General features: G+C 40.3%; 1 protein-coding gene across 6 annotated transcripts in view; it reads right to left on the bottom strand.

Annotated features, from left to right (window-relative positions):
* GRM3 (glutamate metabotropic receptor 3) overlaps window positions 1–18,351 on the bottom strand; it is a 113,004-nt gene continuing 94,653 nt past the window's right edge. For 5 of the 6 annotated variants that reach the window (XM_054063092.1, XM_054063118.1, XM_054063081.1 and 2 more), the window contains 3 exons: window positions 11,477–12,543; window positions 6,058–6,232; window positions 1–543 (listed from right to left, as the gene is read on the bottom strand). In XM_054063092.1, the coding sequence (XP_053919067.1) occupies window positions 470–543; window positions 6,058–6,232; window positions 11,477–12,543 (1,316 nt within the window). In that variant the 3' untranslated portion in view covers window positions 1–469. Of the gene's footprint in view, window positions 544–3,535; window positions 4,364–6,057; window positions 6,233–11,476; window positions 12,544–18,351 lie in introns of those variants that run through there. The other variant, XM_054063127.1, reaches the window with a different exon arrangement.

The raw sequence follows: 18,351 nt of genomic DNA, 5'->3' as shown, positions 1-18,351 counted from the left end.
AAACTTTTATCTTTTTATTATTGGTGCCTTTACATTAATACTGCTGTTTTGTGCTGAGAAAACCATCTGTTACACGTAAGGTAACTGTAATATACAACATAGAAATGCAGTCTAAGTTAATTACAACAAGGAGCTACAAAAAAATTTTGTAGGAAAGAAGTCACCTAACATTGCAGCTGTGCTTGCAACAAATCACTTCCTTACTGCAGGACTATGCACATTGTGAACCATGGTTACTTACACGTCCCTTACGACCATTAACAACAGAAGGGCTAAAATCAGTCTAAAAAGTTCCAGAACATCAGTATACACTGTACAATCCTCAAAAATAATTTATTACACTGTTTCTAAAAAAAGGTACTAGTTTTGTTTTGATTTCTTTTGTTTTCTGATGTTTTCTGGAGTGCACAACATGTGCAAAGTTTTGCCTAACAGTCTAAAAACTCAAGAACTGAACCGTAAGTCACAATCACAGAGATGAAGTGGTGGAGTCCAGAACTTCCCTTCCGTTGCAGACGGTCGGTACATACATACTGGCAGATGCTGAAAGAGAAAGAGAGGGGAAAATCAACTGACTTCAGGGTAGATAAAAATTACAATGTACAGGATTAGAATTTTTGTTGGACGAGGCCACCTTGCCCAACTTAACCAAGATACCCAACGAAAAGTTGCTATATGTGACTGCAGCAGTGGAACTGATGGAGGCACTGCTTGCACATTTACAAGGCAATATAGATCTGAGGCTGAAGCATCCTCTGGGGGAATCTGGATTCTCTTTGCTGACTGTTGAGAGCACTTAGGGTGACTAAGCTCTGAGAAGTGTCTGGATAAAATACATGAAGGCTTTCTGATAATTCTGGGCCACTGGGTCTCACTTTATAGCACTTTGCTTGGTAGTGTGAATTAATATAAACAGAGTGGTGCTAAGATATCTCTGTAGAATATGAAGTGAACCTTTGGATTTTTGTGTTTTATTGGTAAGAAATGCTTCAAGCTTTCACATAATTGGAATGGGCATTCCTGAAATAAAACATGCATTTTTAAATCCAGGAGAGAATCCACCTCTGCACACTAGAACTGAGTTGATCTACTTTTTAATTAAAAAAAAAACCACAAAACCAAAAACCTCCTTTATGCATGTGTTGGATGGAGTGAAGAAATTTTTGAATAATAATTTGAATACAAGATTATTTGCCACCTAATCCCTGAATATTTTCTGGTCATAGTACCCTTCATTTCTAGGAGCTCTGGATCAGCATTCAGTATGCATCCGGGGGGAGGGCCAGATTCTGATACCTGTGTCTATATTGCCTATTATTTTATTCATCAGATTTTACTTGCTTCACTGATACAAGATGACAATAGAGTCTGAATATCAGAATCTGTTTCTAAATGTATTTGTATTTAGGCTGTAGGATATATTACCATTCTGCTAAAGCTTTATTGCTTTTAATTTAAAAGCAAGGTGGTTTGTCTCTCTTCGTTAAAATTATCCATTGGGCATCAGGAATGTATTTTCAGATACTCTGTGACATCTCTGCTCACAGCACCATAAAGCTGTTTTTTGAAAGACACATTAGGTTAATGATAACAGTGACCCAGAGAAATGTGATGCCTTCATCAAAGAAAACACACAGCAAGCAGTGATTTAGTAAACTCAATCATCCAGTGTAAAAAGCAATCTATGCAGCTGGCAAGGGCATGCTTAGTCTTCCAAAACTGGTGCTGGCTACAGTCTCACTTGCAGACTCACTTGCAGAGGTTCTCTAAAGGTGCTCAGCATCATTTTCATAACAGATGTACTTTCTTCAAATTAGCTACTATTTCTAATTCTTTCATTGACTGAACAAATATAAATGGAACACAGAACTATGGTAACAAGAGAAATTTTGAGGCACCTATTGGACTAACCTACTTCTTAGAGTGCAGGACATATTCCTGATAAACTGGTGAGCCAAGAATGATACCCTGCTCTGAATTGGGTAGATGGAGTTTGACGTCTCACAGCCTGGATCTGTGTTGTGAGTCACATATATGAAAGCAATCATTTGGCACAGGGCATCATGTCCATGATTTTGTGAATATTAACCATCAGGTTCTATATTTAGTTTTTAACTGAGTATAATATGGCAGCACATTGACCTGAAATGTTTATCATTTTTATTTCTGTTTATTGTTGGCAAATAGAAAAATCAATACTGCTTAGGAGGCCTGATTCAAATCCCTGATCTACTGCAGTATGACAATAGGCCAAAACATTTTGTTTCCGTGAACATCAGTTACCCACCTAGAACATTTTTAGCTTCAGGGTTTTTTTAAAGTCCAACATATTGAAGAGTATGAATAGCTCAAATGCTACAGTAACTGGATCAGGAGGATGTCAGAGTTGGAAAGAGAAATATGGTAGTAGGCGAGAAACAAGTGGCCTTGTTTTGCAGTTCTCAGGCTTCCTTCACAGCACGTACCTCTCTCATAGTGCTGAGAGGCAGTTATTAACTCTGCTAGGTGGAGCAAAACTCCACTCAGAGAGTATCCAGCTCTCTCTGAGACTGAACAAAAGATCTTACTTTTCCTTACAGACCTTGGCAATATTAATTATGGCCCCTGCAGTGTTCCGAGTTTCACGTTTTGTCTTACAGTAGCAGCCAAGGGCTTTCCTGAAATATTGCTGGACCTGCTACAGACCGTTTACCTCCATTTTGCCTTGTGTTGAGGCCAAGGAAAAATGTGTGACATGACCAGAAGTCTTGATTTAGCTGCAGTTCATGCTTTTGATATCCTCTTTCCTGGCTTTTCTTTGTTTTGCTTAGATAATCCAAGGCAAAGAACTAAAGGTGAAATGCGAGAGCCTAGCACTGCTGTAGACACCTTGCAGCACTTTTACACAGTGAGGAACAGGCAGATTCAAACTTGCTTTCTGCGTCCCACTTCCACTACACATGCTCACGGCTGGACAACTGCAAGTTAATTGTATGTAAAAGCCGTATATTGGGGTTAGTTTGGAGCAAGGGTTGGGAAAATAAGTGCTGAGAGAGAAAATGTACCAGCCTGTCTATAAACAGTATCTTCAGTTCTTTTTCTGACCTCTGTGGAGGACTCTTGGACAAGCTCAAGCCTGTGTAAAGCTCTCGATGTGGATATAACTTGGATGAATGACACCTTCTGGGTGTAAAGGCTGAGCCTGAATCATGTAGGTGCTTAAAGTAGTCCTGAGCTCTTTGGGAAGTTTTATGAGTGCTGACCTCCTACCTGGGAGGCTCTGGCTGCCCCATCGCTGGAGGTGTTCAAGGCAAGGTTGGATAGCGCCTTGGGCAGCCTGATCTAGTGGGACATCTCTGCCCATGGCAGGGGGGTTGGAACTGGATGATCTTTAAGGTCCCTTCCAACGCAAACTATTCTATGATTCTATGAAATACATATTCTTTTTTAGTCTGGACTTCAGGGGTCAAAATGAACAAAGCTTGATGCTTCTAAAATAAGTTTTGTCACATAACAGTCAAGAATTCATGTCTACTTGCTCTATGCAAGTATGCAGAGCAAGTAGCAAGGAAGAAGAGCTGCATTCGGATTACTACAGTTTAGCTCTCATGACCTTTACTGCACTGCAGCTTATATGACTCAGGCTCTCCTTCCACTGCTCAATTTAGGGATGTAATTGCAATACACGTTTAGAGCTTATACTTAACACTACTCAAGAGCATCATGAATATCACTTACCTTTTCTACAGTGTTTTACAGTTCAAGGAACTGTGTTAAAAACTGTCTGTGAGTTATTTGCTGTTCATGACCCAGTATGCTTATGCCATTAATGACTGATGGAGTGAAAAAGTAGTGGGAGTCCCGAGACGCCATGGAGGTGGGAATCCATGGAGAAGGGAAACTTGCCGCCCACTAAAGCAACTTGGGTATTCCTGTCCTCTAAAGCTCTGACAATGAACAAGAGCTGAGTTTTCAGATGCTGCTCTTACTAGAATGCCCTGGAATGAAGTTAATTTTGATCAGTCTCATATTAAGTGGTTTTTGACTGATGAAAACCATCAAGACCAAAATAGAAACAAGCACACACCCCGGGGACTGATGAATGTTTTAGACATGGATTAGAATCCATTTGGATGACAATCTGTTTTGGGGGGTATGTAAGTGACTAAACAATTAAAAAAATTAAATGAAATTTTATTTCAATTCATGTACTAATAAATGGGAAGGACTAAACGAAAATTTTCCTTCTTAAAAATATTGGTGCCGTGAATGAAAATGAATTTTCAGTGTTATTTTCCCAAATAATTGCACTGGATGGAAACTATAGGGCTTTTCCTTTTGTATATGATGGACTCCTATTTCCAGGCCCATGTCTTGCCATGTTCTGAAAAGACAAAGACGAGCAGCACATCTTCAATTAGTTGTACACAGGAGAAGTAAATGACTGCAGCCACCTCTCTAAACAATAAAGTAACAAGAGATTATAAATCTGGATTTTTATGCTTTACTTCATGTCTTAAAGGTATTCACAAACCAGAAAAAGTAGGCTTTTAATGTGAAGATTTGTCTTTCATTTGCATGTATGCTTGCCCACACATGTATTAATAATGTTATAATAAAAATATCAAATTCCAAAGTGCAGTCCTGTAGAAAATTATCCATTAATCAAATTGATTTCTAAGCTTATTCTCTAGTATGAGAAAATTAAAAAACTTGATAAGACTAATAGAGAATTCACAAGGGATGAAAGTGATCTCATGGGACCTACCATTTCATCAAGGGACCAAACTTCTAAAGGTTATTGGGAATCTATTGGTCTTGCAAATCAAGTCCTTTTGGAAGTGCTCAGCATTTCAGGCATTTAGGACCATTCCACTTCTCTTGGTTTTAATTTTACAAAACAACAAGGAGATTTTGGGTTCTAGTTTCAGGACTGGCCACCCTAACTCTGGTGAGAAGTGTGACATATAAAGCCGCAGGACTATTTTCTTGTTAAGGGAACTTGGGCATTCACAGCGTGCTATGGTTTGGGGTGGGAGAACCAGAGATGGCTGAGGCTCTTTTAGGTCCTAATCCCTGCAAATGCGGTACACACCAGGGTCCCAAGTTCCTCCCATGTTCCGTCTGAAATTTGAAGCACCAAAGATTCATAGACAATTTTGAAATTTAGGTAATACTCAAAATCCTGAGCCTGGGTTAATGAGAAATTGATGGTGAGCCTTGCTTTCTGTCCCCTCTTGCTTCTGCTTTTTTGTGCCTTGCCATTTTCTAGTTGCAGTGTGCTTTTCCAATTAGTTTTCCAGGTTAGACATGCTTTCTGCAGAGCTCAAGGAACAAAATGCTGTGTGCTCCTATCCTTGACTAGTTAAGCTTCACAAGAAAAAAATACCCATAGAGGTGAACTATTTTTTTATTTCACCTCCTCCTCCCTCCACATCTCTAATCACCTCACCCAGCAGACAAGTAGCAACCTCAAATCAAAATCATGGATATGAATCTGCTTGAACTGAGGAAACAGAAGATGAAGGAGAGGAGGGAGCCAGAGCAGATGAGCTGCCCTTGCAACAAAGTGCTTATTACTTCTCCTGGCTGTGGAACTTGCAAAGGGTATTGCTCACACTCTGCATACAGATATAGTTTATGCCATCCCTTGTATGTGTTTGCTGCAGACTTGGAACCTTTCCTTATAATGCAGGAGATAAGAGCCATTGAGAGTATGCTGCATTGTGGCCCAGGTCCTGTTGGCTTGTCATTTTGACAGGAATACTCCAGGGCAATCTGTTCCTGTTGCTTCTGTGAGAGTGACAGTGAGTGACAGGCTCTACTTGCAGTGCAGTGATATGGAGTCAGAACCTGCTGAAAGCTTTCTGCTGACTTCAGCGAGCTTCAAAGCAGGCTCCGATTCCCTTGGGAGGGGGATGAGTTTTTCTCGACAGACACAAGTGAAGTGATGCTTTCATGGGGTACACAGCTCAGCCTATAAATGTCTTTCTGTCGCTGGAAAAAAACCATCTTGCCTTTATTCAAATTCACCACAACCCCAAATCCTCATAGAAAAGTGGCAGCTTTATTACTTACACTGAGAGTAAGTGGTCCCGGTCCCACTGACGCTGAACCTGTTGAGATGGAGTCTGTGAGTGACCACGTTCTTCTGGGGCTGGAAGAGGATGATGTGCACCTTGGGCGCGAACAAGCAGCCCAGCACAACAAAACCACTCAGACTCACAGAGATGCACATAGTGGTGGTTTGCACCTAAGAAAGAACGGGCACAAAGTGCTGTGTTTCAGTATAGAAAGGTCTGAAATGCAGAATATTAGAAGCGTTATCATACAACAACAAGAATCAGAGTCCTGGGGTTTTGTGCAAAGTCTGCTGCAGCCTTATCTTGCACAGTCCCAGGTTTGTGTGAGTGAGATTCATGGTGCTGGTGGTGCCCTGTGTCTCTGCATATCAGAGGGAGCTTAGCTGAGTGCGTTTCCCCTCAGTTTAGTGAAAGAAGGGTAGTTCTGCTCTCTTTCTCTCATCCTTTATGTCCTCGATTCCTAAATTGATCACGCAGTTGTCTGTAACACCTATCAAGCAACAACTGCGTTGCAAACCCACAAGTTTTGGGGCTGAGAAATGAATTATTTGTAAGGCTGTAGGATTTTAGTGTAGCTACCTTAGGACATCCATTAGTATGATTTTGCTGGCACTATCTTTCGCCCTTTTTGTTTGATGGTATAACTAGTTGCCAGTGTACTGCCTCATTTTCATTTTATATTCTTTTCTTCCAAGCAGATCCCTTAATTAACATGTTGAATTAAACTGCTTTAAACTCTACAGCTTAAGTTGAATGATTATACATCCACGGCTCATTTTTTCCTTAGTTACACTCCTGCAGTCCTTTGAGATTAGCATTCTTCCATAGGAATGATTCTTGTATCTCCTTGTCAGAAATAAGTGGTGCAAAATGAAGAATAAAGTACGGAACGGACTTTGTTGCTTTATATACGCATATATATTGAGCAACAAGTGCTTTGTCAACAGAGAGTGTAATGAATGTGATCATACGAATAATAATAACTCTTTACCCAAGGTAGATTTAGCAAGCACCATCAAAAGGTACTCAGATCTCATAGGGTGAGCGATGTGGAAAACCCTACAGGGACAGCATGAAAAAGGGACACTTTAATGTTTCCAGCTGAGCTTTCTCCTTCACCTCTCCACATTTCATCCATAGGGCTCTGGAGTCAATTCTGGGTGGGTCTTGACTTTGGGCACTGACTGTACAGATCAAACAGAACTGGGATTTTTCTTATAAAATGAGACCAAATTAAGGCAGTAGTTTCAAGGTAAATTCTCTTCACTAACAAAGCTTTCCTCCCCACCCTGCTCTGCTAGGGCTTGTGCCTTTTGAAGCAGTTCAGCTGTGCTGACGCAATCGTACACTCAATCAATGAAATTACTTGGGTTAAAAATAGCCTCAGCCCACAGGGTTCCTTTTAACCTAGATCAGTTCAGTAGTTCAGTGTGTAATCTGGTCTCACAGGAACCCATGTGATGGCAGAATGGAGGCAATCCTACTAGGTTTCCAGGCAGGAATGACTGGCAAGGAGCAAGATTTTTGAGCCAGAATTACCCCTAAAGAAAACATCAGAAGAACTTGTCTAAACAGTAGGAAATTTTGACACCTGATTTTATTATAAGCAGTTTAATACCCAGACTTTTCCCTTTCTGTGTTCTTGTTGCATTTCTTAAGCTTTTGTCTAAGGTGATCAAACTGAAAATTCCCTTAAATGTGCTAGATAATGGGCCTGCTGTGAATTTGTGTTGTGTATGCTTACTTAATCATATCACGTGTCAATGTATCTTTGATTCTGAAGTCAATGTAGACCTCTGCATGAAAATCAATGGCATCAGAGAAATCCATCTTTTCAGCAGCTCCCCTTTAAATTCTTGACAGTGGAGCAAACAGAGTCAGCCAATAAAATGAGCAGTTTGCAGAGCAGCTTCTGGCTTCTGCTTTGGGATCTTCTATACCTTCTGGGAACAACTTCTGGGATTGCTGGAGGACTCTTGGGAACAATTCAAGGAACATCAGGGTGCTTTGCTGCTGGTAGAGGACTTCTGCAGTTATCTGTTACTTCCTGCAACCTCCAGTAGCTTCTAAGAAGCTCTGTCAGCTGTTCTTGATCAGCTTGGAGCATTCGTCTGAGCTGACTCCTGGTTAGGTAAGGTTGGGCACTCTTGTTGCAGGCGCAGGAGACTCCACTGTGGGTGCTGGGAAGGTAACAGGTTTAGCAGCGTGCAGAAATGTGTACAGGAGAGGGCTAGAAACTCCGCTGAAGGCTGTGGTTACATGCAGAGCAAGGGGAACGCCGCAGGATATGGTCCCCAGTGCTGGCAAGGGTAACTATCCTTTGCTTATCAGGATTGAGACAGAACAAACAGTAAAGGACAGCTCTTCACAGCCAGCTGTCCACTGGACAACTGTCTGCGGGCACAATTCTCTGCAAGACAACCCTCCATGCTCCAACTCTCTGTGGGACAGCTCTTTGTGGGGAAAAATACCCATGTGGAGCCATTAGAATTGGCGTTAGGCTTAGGGTTAGAGTTTTCCCCATGTAGAGCTGTTACGCACAGAGTCGGCCCTGGAGAGTTGGTGGCAGATAGTTGTCCTAGACCCCAGACTGAGCTCATAGGAAGGATTTAGCTCCACAGTTTTGGGGCTCCAGGAGTGCCTGAAGCCTGTCATGGAGGCTGGAGGAGTTGTTCTCCTTTTTTTTTGCAGGAGGATTTCTGTTGTCAAGTTAAGGAGCTGTGGGAGGAAGTAAGCAAACTTGGCAGCATCAGTTGTGATGGGAAAAGTGTGGACTGGATCTTCTCTAACGCTCTGCAGGTACAAGAGCCTGGTCTATACTAGAGAAGAACTAGTCAGCTTATGATTTTTGAGTTGGGAAATGTAGACCTCTGTGAAGATAAAGGTTAGAAGTCTGAGTGGACCTCTGCCTGGCAATGGGTCTTGAGCCAGCTGATAGATTACAGGGTCAGGATTAGCAGGCAGACCAAAGTTGACAGTATTGTAGTGGGTGCCTGCTACAGAACACATAATCAGGAGGAAGCAGATGAGGCATTTTTCACACAACTGGAAGAAGTTTGCAGGCCTTGGTCTTCTTAGGGCAGTTTAACAACGCTGATACCTGCTAGAGGGACAAAAGAGCAGGGCAGAGGCAATGCAGGAGATTTTTGGAGCACAATAAGGTCAACTTCCTAAAACAAGTGATTGAGAGGCTGATAAAAGATGATGTTCTATGTGATCTTGTACTTACAAACAAGCAGGAACTTGTCAGGAATGTGACAGGGAGGGAAAGCTTTGGCTGCCACAACCAGCAAATGGTGGAATTTAGGATCCCAAGAGGAGGAAACAAGGCAAAAAGTAGGATCACCACCCTGCAGAGCAGGTTGACCTGTTCAGGCATCTTCCTGGAAGAATAGCATGGGATATGGCCCTGGAGAGAAGAGGGGTCCAGGTGTAATATGCCATCCCAGCATATCTAACGTGCTGTCTGGCACCTGCCATACAGGGTTCATACAGGGACATTTCTGCTTCAGTAGTGGTAGGGATGTGTACTATGTTGAACTATGTTTTTTGTTTGTTCTTTAACTACTACAGTGGGGTCAACACCAAAAATCTGGATGACTTTCCAAGAACTCTTTGGTTTTTCTTTCAGAAGAGTAAATCCTAAGTCATGCTTGTGCTTAATGATAAACATCTCAAGCCAGTAAACATGAATTTTTCTTCAATTGCTACTGTTATGTTTCTAAGGTTGTTTGTTAGTGATGCCATCAGTATAGGTCTACATTAAGGTGACACATGTTGATTCAGGGTCAACCTGTAACACTGCATGGAAATTAAATATGGACTTTTTAAAGGAACCCTAGAAGTGCAGAGATCTAGGGTAGCATTTTCAAAATGTCAGGAGCTTCCTGACATGTCATAAAAGTATAAAAAAGGTGTTAAAAACATTTTCTATCAATTTCGTAGGACTTGAGTTGGCTTATTTGGAACTTTGTACTTAAATTAAATGTCTATGGATGGTTTTGAAAATCCCGTTCAGGAGCTAAGACTGAAAAATGCTGCTTGAGCAATCAAGTCATGCTTCTCTTGACCATCAGTGTCTCTGCTGCCCACTCATGTGACTGTCTGCACTGATATTACCCTCCTTCTGTGTCTATCTTCCTGATTACAGTGTCCGGAGCTGTTCCCCAGTGCCTTCCTTGAACTTTTCCTTCATTAGCTTCAGTCCATTACTCTCCATTCTAACTTCTGAGACCAAATAGTCCCTTCCTCTCTTTTAGTGGCCTTGAAATTATTTATAGTCTGTGATCACGTCTCCCCCGGTTTACTCTTGTCTAGACTGAATATATTTAGCTCTTTTACTGTCATTCTGTGTGTCTTACTGCATTGTTTGTTATTTATCCTTGTTTTCTCGAGGTTTTCAGTACCTTTCTTAAGTTGAGAAAAATAGTACTAAGTATACTCTTCCAGGGTGGTCACACCAAATGTATGGTAAGTGACATTATTAGCTCTATATATTAGTTCTATAACACACGCTATGCCATGTACATAGTACTGGTAATAATACCACCCTAAGCTAATCTACTTTTCTTCTGGGCAGAAAGTTGAATTAATTCACCGCAAACTGCTCTAAGGGCCAACTCCAGCAGTCAATTCTCACTTCATAATAACCGTGAGATTTCCAGTGGAGCAGATCTGGATCTTTTTCTGAGGCAATTTCCTTCTGTCCAAAAATACGATTTTATTGAACTTGAAGCTTTGCAACACTATGTGACAATTTAAACAGTTCATTGTTTTCCAAGTTTGTTGGTAAAGGCTGACCAATATTTTCTGGTCAGTGAGTTATGTATTTCATTCACTACGAAGAAGAAAAAGAATAAAAGGTTCTATATTCCAGTATAACATCTGTTGGATTACTTTTTTTTAAAGAAAGAATATATCCTGTTTCATAGGAAATTTTGAAATTATTTCCTTATCTTTTTGATTTGGAAGAAAATACTGTGTTTGACTGGCAGATGCCTTTGCGGAAGGAGACTAGTTATCTCAGTTTTTAGTTTAAGGCCCACCTTCACCTGATAACTCTTATGGCTCATTCTAGCTCATGATCTATTAGGTTTTTCTGTTAGGACTATGACTTCACATACTGCATTACCAGTATGAATACTTAATCCATAGGCTATGTCTCTATCACAGTCAGAATGATAGTACTAAGCCCTTCTACCTCTAATAGTATGTGCTCAGTTTGAAATGAGACTATCATGCTTAGAAATAAGCTAAAGTTTTGTAATAGGTTTAGGTGGACATTAACATTGAAACAGACCTTGTTTGCAAGAGATTCAGAGGACAAAATAAGTGAAAGAAGCTTTTAGTGAATGACAACAGGGTCCTCTGAAGTGATGTATATGATTTATGGGAACAGATATCCAAAGACTTACTCTGTAGTCACTGGATGTCACATAAAATATGGGGAGAAAGGCCAGCCAAATGATGCACGTTGTGTACATTGTGAAACCGATAAACTTGGCTTCATTGAAGTTCTCTGGACATTTCCTTGTTTTGAAGGCATATACAGTGCATAAGACTACGAGGATTACATCATATGTTAAGGAGATTAACATACTGGAATCTTTGACATTGCATTTCAATATGACAGTCTCTCTCTTCTCAGGAAGAGTGTACCGCCTGGTGCCAGGGGCCTCCAAGATAAGCCACACGGACACCATCACAATCTGTACCAAAATGAGACTCAGGCAGATGAAAACCTGAGAGCTGGGACTGATGAACTTCGGCCTTTGAGCACCATTCTTTACGCCATCAAATATTCTGGCTATGCAGTTTGTTTTTGTCAGAAGGGCAGAGTAGCAAACAGCAAAGGAACTTCCTAACCCCAAACGACGCAGGGTGCAGATAGCTGGAGAAGGCTTGGCTATGAAGAAGAAAGTCATGCTGTAAGACAGGAAGACCCCAAAGAGCAATATGTAGCACAGTTCACGGCCAGAGGCTTTGACCAGGGGAGTATTGTTGTGCTTGATGAACACTGCAATGACCATAAAAGTACAAATAAAGCCCAGGCATGCAATGGTAACAGGACCTATTGCCCAAGCATCTTCCCACTTGATGTAGTCCTCTGGTAGGTCGTAACAGCCAGTCAGGTCAGCTGTGGGCCATTTTCCAGGCCCACAGTCTGCACAGGTGAATTCATCAGCCAGGTATTCATAGGTTTCACAGGGAATACAAATCCAGCAGCAGACATCTCCTGGCTGCATATTCTTCATCTCGTTAGGAGCGCAAGGGTCGCTGCACTGGGAGACAGGGACAGAGTTCCTGGACCAGTGGATAGAGTCTGCTTCAAGTGATAAGGTTTCTGCCCAGTGACCAACTTTCACGTAGGAGTATCTGCCTCCAGTATATTGGAAATTGAACACGTTGTATCTTCCTATCCCATCTCCATAGGCATCAAATTTGACTGTACTGTCTGCAGCATTGGGAGGGTTGAATGGAGCTGTGAAAAAAAGAGAAATATAGAATGTTACTATCAAAGCTGCAGATCACTTTTGTGATCTCTTTGTCAAGAACAAACACCTGACAACTTCTAGAATCCCATTCAAGCACCAGCAGATAAGTCAAAAGCTCTATATCTGTCTCATTTTTGAACTTGGAAAAAGAAAGGAACTCAGATAATAAGCTCTATTTCACTTTACTGCATGACTTGTCACCAGTGTGGAGAGTTATGTTAGATTACCAATACCCTTATTTATTTTTGCCTGGGTAAAGATGCATTCTCAAATTATTTCTCCCAGTATGCACAATTGCTACCTTTCATATTTTCTCCTGAAAGAAAGAAGTCTGCTTATAGCTGCAACTCAGCATTGTTTGGTGAAATTTGGCTACAATGATACAAGGAAATTTAAATGATCAGATCAATAAAAATCAGTTTTGAAGGCCAACAGTCTGTAAGGCAGCTGAATTTTGAGGATGACGGACAAGTAACTATGAAGTACTGAACAGTTTCTTGCTATGTCATTTTCACTTCTTCCTGGTTTGTAGGAAGTTATGAATCACTTTTTTTTTGCTTCAGTTTTACCAGTTTCTGGTATTTCTTGTCTGATCTGGAGTTCCCAGCATGTGCTGCTTTGGTCCTATGTTTTATTTGGGGAACAGATATAAAAACGACCAACTGGTTCTGTGACCTTCTGTGAAATCAGTGTTGTAACACTTCCAACTGTTAAGCTCTGGAGAGTTTTTGTTTTTCCTCCAGCTGAGGCTCATGCAAAGAATGAAGAAATATTAAAAATGGAGGAGGAAATTGCATTTACCATGTGATCTATTGGTCATTTACTGTAGCATCAAAGGTGAACAGTTTTACAGGCAGGAAGCAAAAGGGTTTGGTTTTTTTTGCCACTCATGAGCAATAGAAGAGATTTCATTCCCCAGTGTCTTTGGTTACAGAAGTGGTTCCACTATCATTGCTGAAATAAATCTCTTTCCCTGCATCTGTGCCCATGCTGTTTTTGAGCATGAGCAATATCATATAAGGATACAATATCTTCCTCTATTTCAGTCTCTAGATACTTTGGATTTCTCATAGTAGATTAATTTATCTTCTATAAAGCGGTGAAACCTCTATAAAGCGGTGAAACCAAACTCTTTTAGCTCTATTGCTGCAGAGAATTACCTTATTTTGTGATTCTCCCACTAGAGTCAGTAAAAGGAACAGCGGTTTTTGGCACAGAAACACTGATTGGAGGGTTGATGCGTAACCTGCACTTCTCCAGGTGCAGAACTTGGAGGGCATTTCTTCTCCAACTTCCTACTTATCTTAGGGCAAGGTTGGAAGATAATTTCTGTCCAGCTATAGTCTCTTCTGTGTTTGGGCTAAGACTCTGTCTGTTCTTCCCCCTGCTGTCTCCTGCACTTTACCACCTCACCTGTGTCCACTACAGTGACGGGCAGCCTTGGTTTATAGGATTACAGACTAGGTCTGAGTAACCCAGGAATGTGTAAGAGGATTATTTTCTCTTTTTCTTCACTGCTGGCATCTAGTTGTACTGCTGTGTAGCCCAACAAGACCTCAGAGAGCACAAAAATTAAGGGCAGCGTAATACTCCCTGAAATGGCCAGTCCTCCTGGAAATAACGTGCTCTAAATTAAACAGGTAGCAAAATTTAAAATATAGGTCAACAAGAAGATTAAGCAGCTTCCCTTGTTTCCCTCCCCCTCTTCATGCAGAGGCATGCAAGCTCTCCCATCCAGGAGTAGCATTAAAATGAAATCATAATGCAGCACTTAACAGCTCTTCAATAATGTGTTGTCATTGCCAGTGTCTTATTTAATAATTCAGAACACTTATACAGATTGCAGAAGCTGTTAACACAGCAGCCCAGTTTTAAGAGCCAATTTATTCACTTCAGTGTTACACGGGGCAGCTCCTGAGGTGAGCTCAGAGCCTGTGACTTCTGCTGGCACCACCGGAGCTGCTGGCAAGCAAGGCAATTTGCAAACTGTTTGCATGGCTAATCTTCTGTCCAGTGCACAAATTCAAGGACACGAGTACCCCAATGCAAGTTACCCGAGGGTTTGAGATATCTGCACTTTTCAGGAATGAGTTTCTCCTGTGTAACATGTTCAACAATTTCTTAGTTTTGATATTTTGATAGAATATTTTTCATTTAAATAGAACAAGGTATTTGCCTTAGACTTGGCAGGTGAGTAAAGCAGCTAATCCCACATATAGTTAGCTTGAAGGTCACACTTACATTGCCTTTCTTGGGCCTGTTTCTACACTAAAAATGAGAAGAAAGGATTTTTGTAGGATGGTATTTTTTAAGTTAACCACAGTTTGTTGCTTGAAACACACACTTTTAGTGACTGCTGATTGAGGAAAATAAATCATACTCCTTCAGATGAAGAGAATGAATTCATTTAACCAAACAATGATGTATTAAATTATAGTATGGTGAGCCAAAGCCTGCAAATGAGCCCACTGGGTGGCAGCAATTTATATACCCATTGATTGCATATAAAATCACTAAAGCATTTTAACTTATATTTATCAACATATTCTAGATCCTGTAGAATCACTTCCAAAATGTCATGTTTTCAGAAAATATGATCATAACAATCATAAATAGAAAAGGTTTTGAGGCAAGAATGTAATATCACATGAAAGCAAGACTTTATGTTCCAGCTTAAAAAGCATCATTTTCACATATTGGCAAATGATTTTCTCAGAGATGAAGTATCAGCGATGTCATAAGTCACTCTGAGAATTCTTTTGCAGTTAAATTTCAGTTTCGTGAATAAGCCTACAATCTTTATTAGAGGTATTTCTGGCAGGTGTTTTTCAGGGTTGTAGTCGAACTGGTTTGGATTTGACCCTTGGAAAATGAGAGATGACACTCTGGGCTTACACATGCTGTTAGCTAAGGGGTTATCTGAATGACAGTATTAATTTTACTTCCTCCGAGCTGAATATTTGAATCTTCTCCTCCCCTTGCAATTCATGAAATGAATTATCTTTATGCAAAGAAGTTCTCCTAGAAATATTCTATAAAAGAATTTATCAAGGAAAAAAGGATAATTGGAAATGACTGAAAGATAAACCACCCATGTTTTGTGCTCCAGCTTGCAGCAGTTCAGCAATGAAGATGCAACAGCAGTGACATTCATGAAAACAGGAGAAATGCTCAGGTATACGGAATGCAGAAGACAGAAACTTATGGAGTCATGATGGAGGCAGCCCACCTCTATCAGGTGACTGGAGACACCCTATCTAAGAAGAAGGTTGCCTTTGTGTAAGTGGAGGATAAACTCCTCAGCTTCAGATAAAAGAGGAGAGACTGTAGTTATAGCACTGTTTTAGTAGCAGATATGCAGAAGAACATAAAATAGCGTCATAGCTTTTATATAGTGAGTTATGTAACTTTGTTTTCATCCTCCCACACTGGGATCATCTTTTCTAACATTCACATAACATTAAAGTATGGGCTCCTGTGCTATTAAAAGCAGGTATTTACTTAGATTGGGAAATCTTTATTATTTTTTGTGTCAGTGATGTACAGCTCCTGGTGACATAAAAGAATTCAGAAAGCAAGTGTTGGAGGAAGGATTTATTTTCTTACTGGCCAAACCCATTATTTTAAGAGGTGATATGAGAAATATTTTTTTAAATGCTTTCGATTTCTCACATTGGCTCAGCTGGGTGGAAAACTCCAGGATTTTTTTAATCAGCAATGAAGAAAACAAACCATTTTTAATCCTTATTAGGCAAAGGGAAACTTTTAAGAGACAGGGCAGCCTAGGAAGGGATGAGCGTCATCTTAACTGGTTTGGAATCAGACTGAGTTTTGTTTGCCAGCAATATCTTTGGGTCAGGGAAGGTATTTTGTATACAGAGTCTTGCATGTGTCTGGCACAGAACTGAGTGTGTAGATGTTGTCTTATAGAAAATATCATCCACAACACTTCCAGGTAGGAATGATGACAGGCATGCCTCCATCTGAGAACATCCTTCATATCCAATGAAACACACATCTATTCTTTGCTTGCAGAGTGTATTCTTTCAAAACAAGCTGCAGATCAGAGGCATAGCTCATTTGCTAGGAGGTGATTAATTAATAACAAAGCTTGACAAAAGCACTATAGTTTTTCAGCTCAGCAGTTTGCAAAGCTGTGGGATTTCATGTGTTTCAGAAAGAAATGTAGAAAGGACTATTGTGATGCACCAAAGGCATCTTGTTCAACAGCTTCTTGGCCCCAAAGACTTTCAGTCTGTAGAGTATATGGAGATCACGATTAAAAGAAATGCAAGTGTAAAAAGGGAGAAGGCTGGGGTTTCTGAAAAGTTGAGTAAAACCTCTTTAATCTCACTAGGTGGTGCTGCAAAAACTGTGAGCTTCTGATTTAAAACTGAAAAACAAGGCATTTTTTTATGCAATGGAAAAATACAGTTTTTTTCGATGACCCCTGCTTCTCCCTGTTTCCTATTCTGGGCAATACCTTATTAAAGCACTATAAGGAAGAGCCTTAATAATAATATAACAACAGGATACGGCATGTTTATCCAACAGGCTCATCTGCATGTGTGATGCCTTATCTTGAAAAGTATCACAAAGGACCCTGAGAATGCATGTATCTCTTAATTTTCTTTTATTTTTATCTAGATATGGTATGCTGCGGTCAAAGTTATGTATTTCTGCTTGGCTGAACATTCAGATCAAGTAATGGAGACCTGATGCACCCAGTTTTGTTTCTATCTCAGCATAACACAGCTGGTTGCATACCTGATTCCAGAAGCGACATTAAAATTTAGCAATTTAAAAATTGGTACAGGGGACGTTCAGAGTGAAGTGTCTCTAAATTGTACCTCTCCACAATTAATAAATAACGAATGGACTTAAAATATCAGTTTTCACAGAGACAAGCACTCACTTTTGACCTCTGGATATGTTTGGGCCATAAGCAGTATTGCTGCTTCTCGTTCGAGAGTTAGTTATTTCAAGGTTCTGTCCTACAAAAGAGAATGAGTATTTCTGGTGTTCACCTTAGAGTACATATCTAGGATAGTTCAGCTAAATTGTACCTATTTTTTTTACTGCTGGCTATAATGAGACTAACTAGTTAAAAAATATCTGCAACATATGTTTCTGAAATTAGGTAAGATGAGTATCACCAATGTTTGGAACAGGAAGGCTCACAGCTGGAGCGCCAAGTGGTAGCAACTTGTACAAGCTCTCTGCAGTGTACGTGTGAAGGGCTGTCTCTTGCAAGCTGTCAGAAAGAACAAACCAGGAGAAAAGTAATGGGGACACTGGCAAAATAAACTAAGGAAAGACTGAAAGATTAGAAAGATTAATTGAGCTTGTCTCTCCTCAGCCTGGCTGATCCATATAGCTACTTTTCCTGTGAAACACTTGCCACAAGCAGAATGTTCTACATTTTCAGGTGCGTGTTGTCATCTTGCTTGTGTGGCCCATGGGCATATGTGTGGTCTTTAGGACTTGGGGAGAATGAACTGTTTGCTAAGGACAACCCTCCATCGAGGAACTTATGAAATAACTCTTATTTTTAAAGGAAATTTAAAGAATTAAAACGGGCATTTCTTATTCCTTAAAGGATAAGGAGTTTGAGGCACAGAAGACAGAAAACATGTAAAAGTTCTACCAATAATTCTTTAAAATACAAAGCATATTCCCTGAAATTAAGAAGAAGTCTTGAAGTTATTTTGGTTAAAGTTGCATTAGTCCAACTTTAAAATAAATTAAGCAATCATGGAAAATATCCAAGTTGTCTTTCTTGTTTTAAGATGTCT

The sequence above is a fragment of the Cuculus canorus genome, chromosome 1 (genome assembly GCF_017976375.1).
Source record: "Cuculus canorus isolate bCucCan1 chromosome 1, bCucCan1.pri, whole genome shotgun sequence".
Classification (NCBI taxonomy): Eukaryota; Metazoa; Chordata; class Aves; order Cuculiformes; family Cuculidae; genus Cuculus; species Cuculus canorus.
This window is presented reverse-complemented; position numbering and strand designations above follow the sequence as displayed.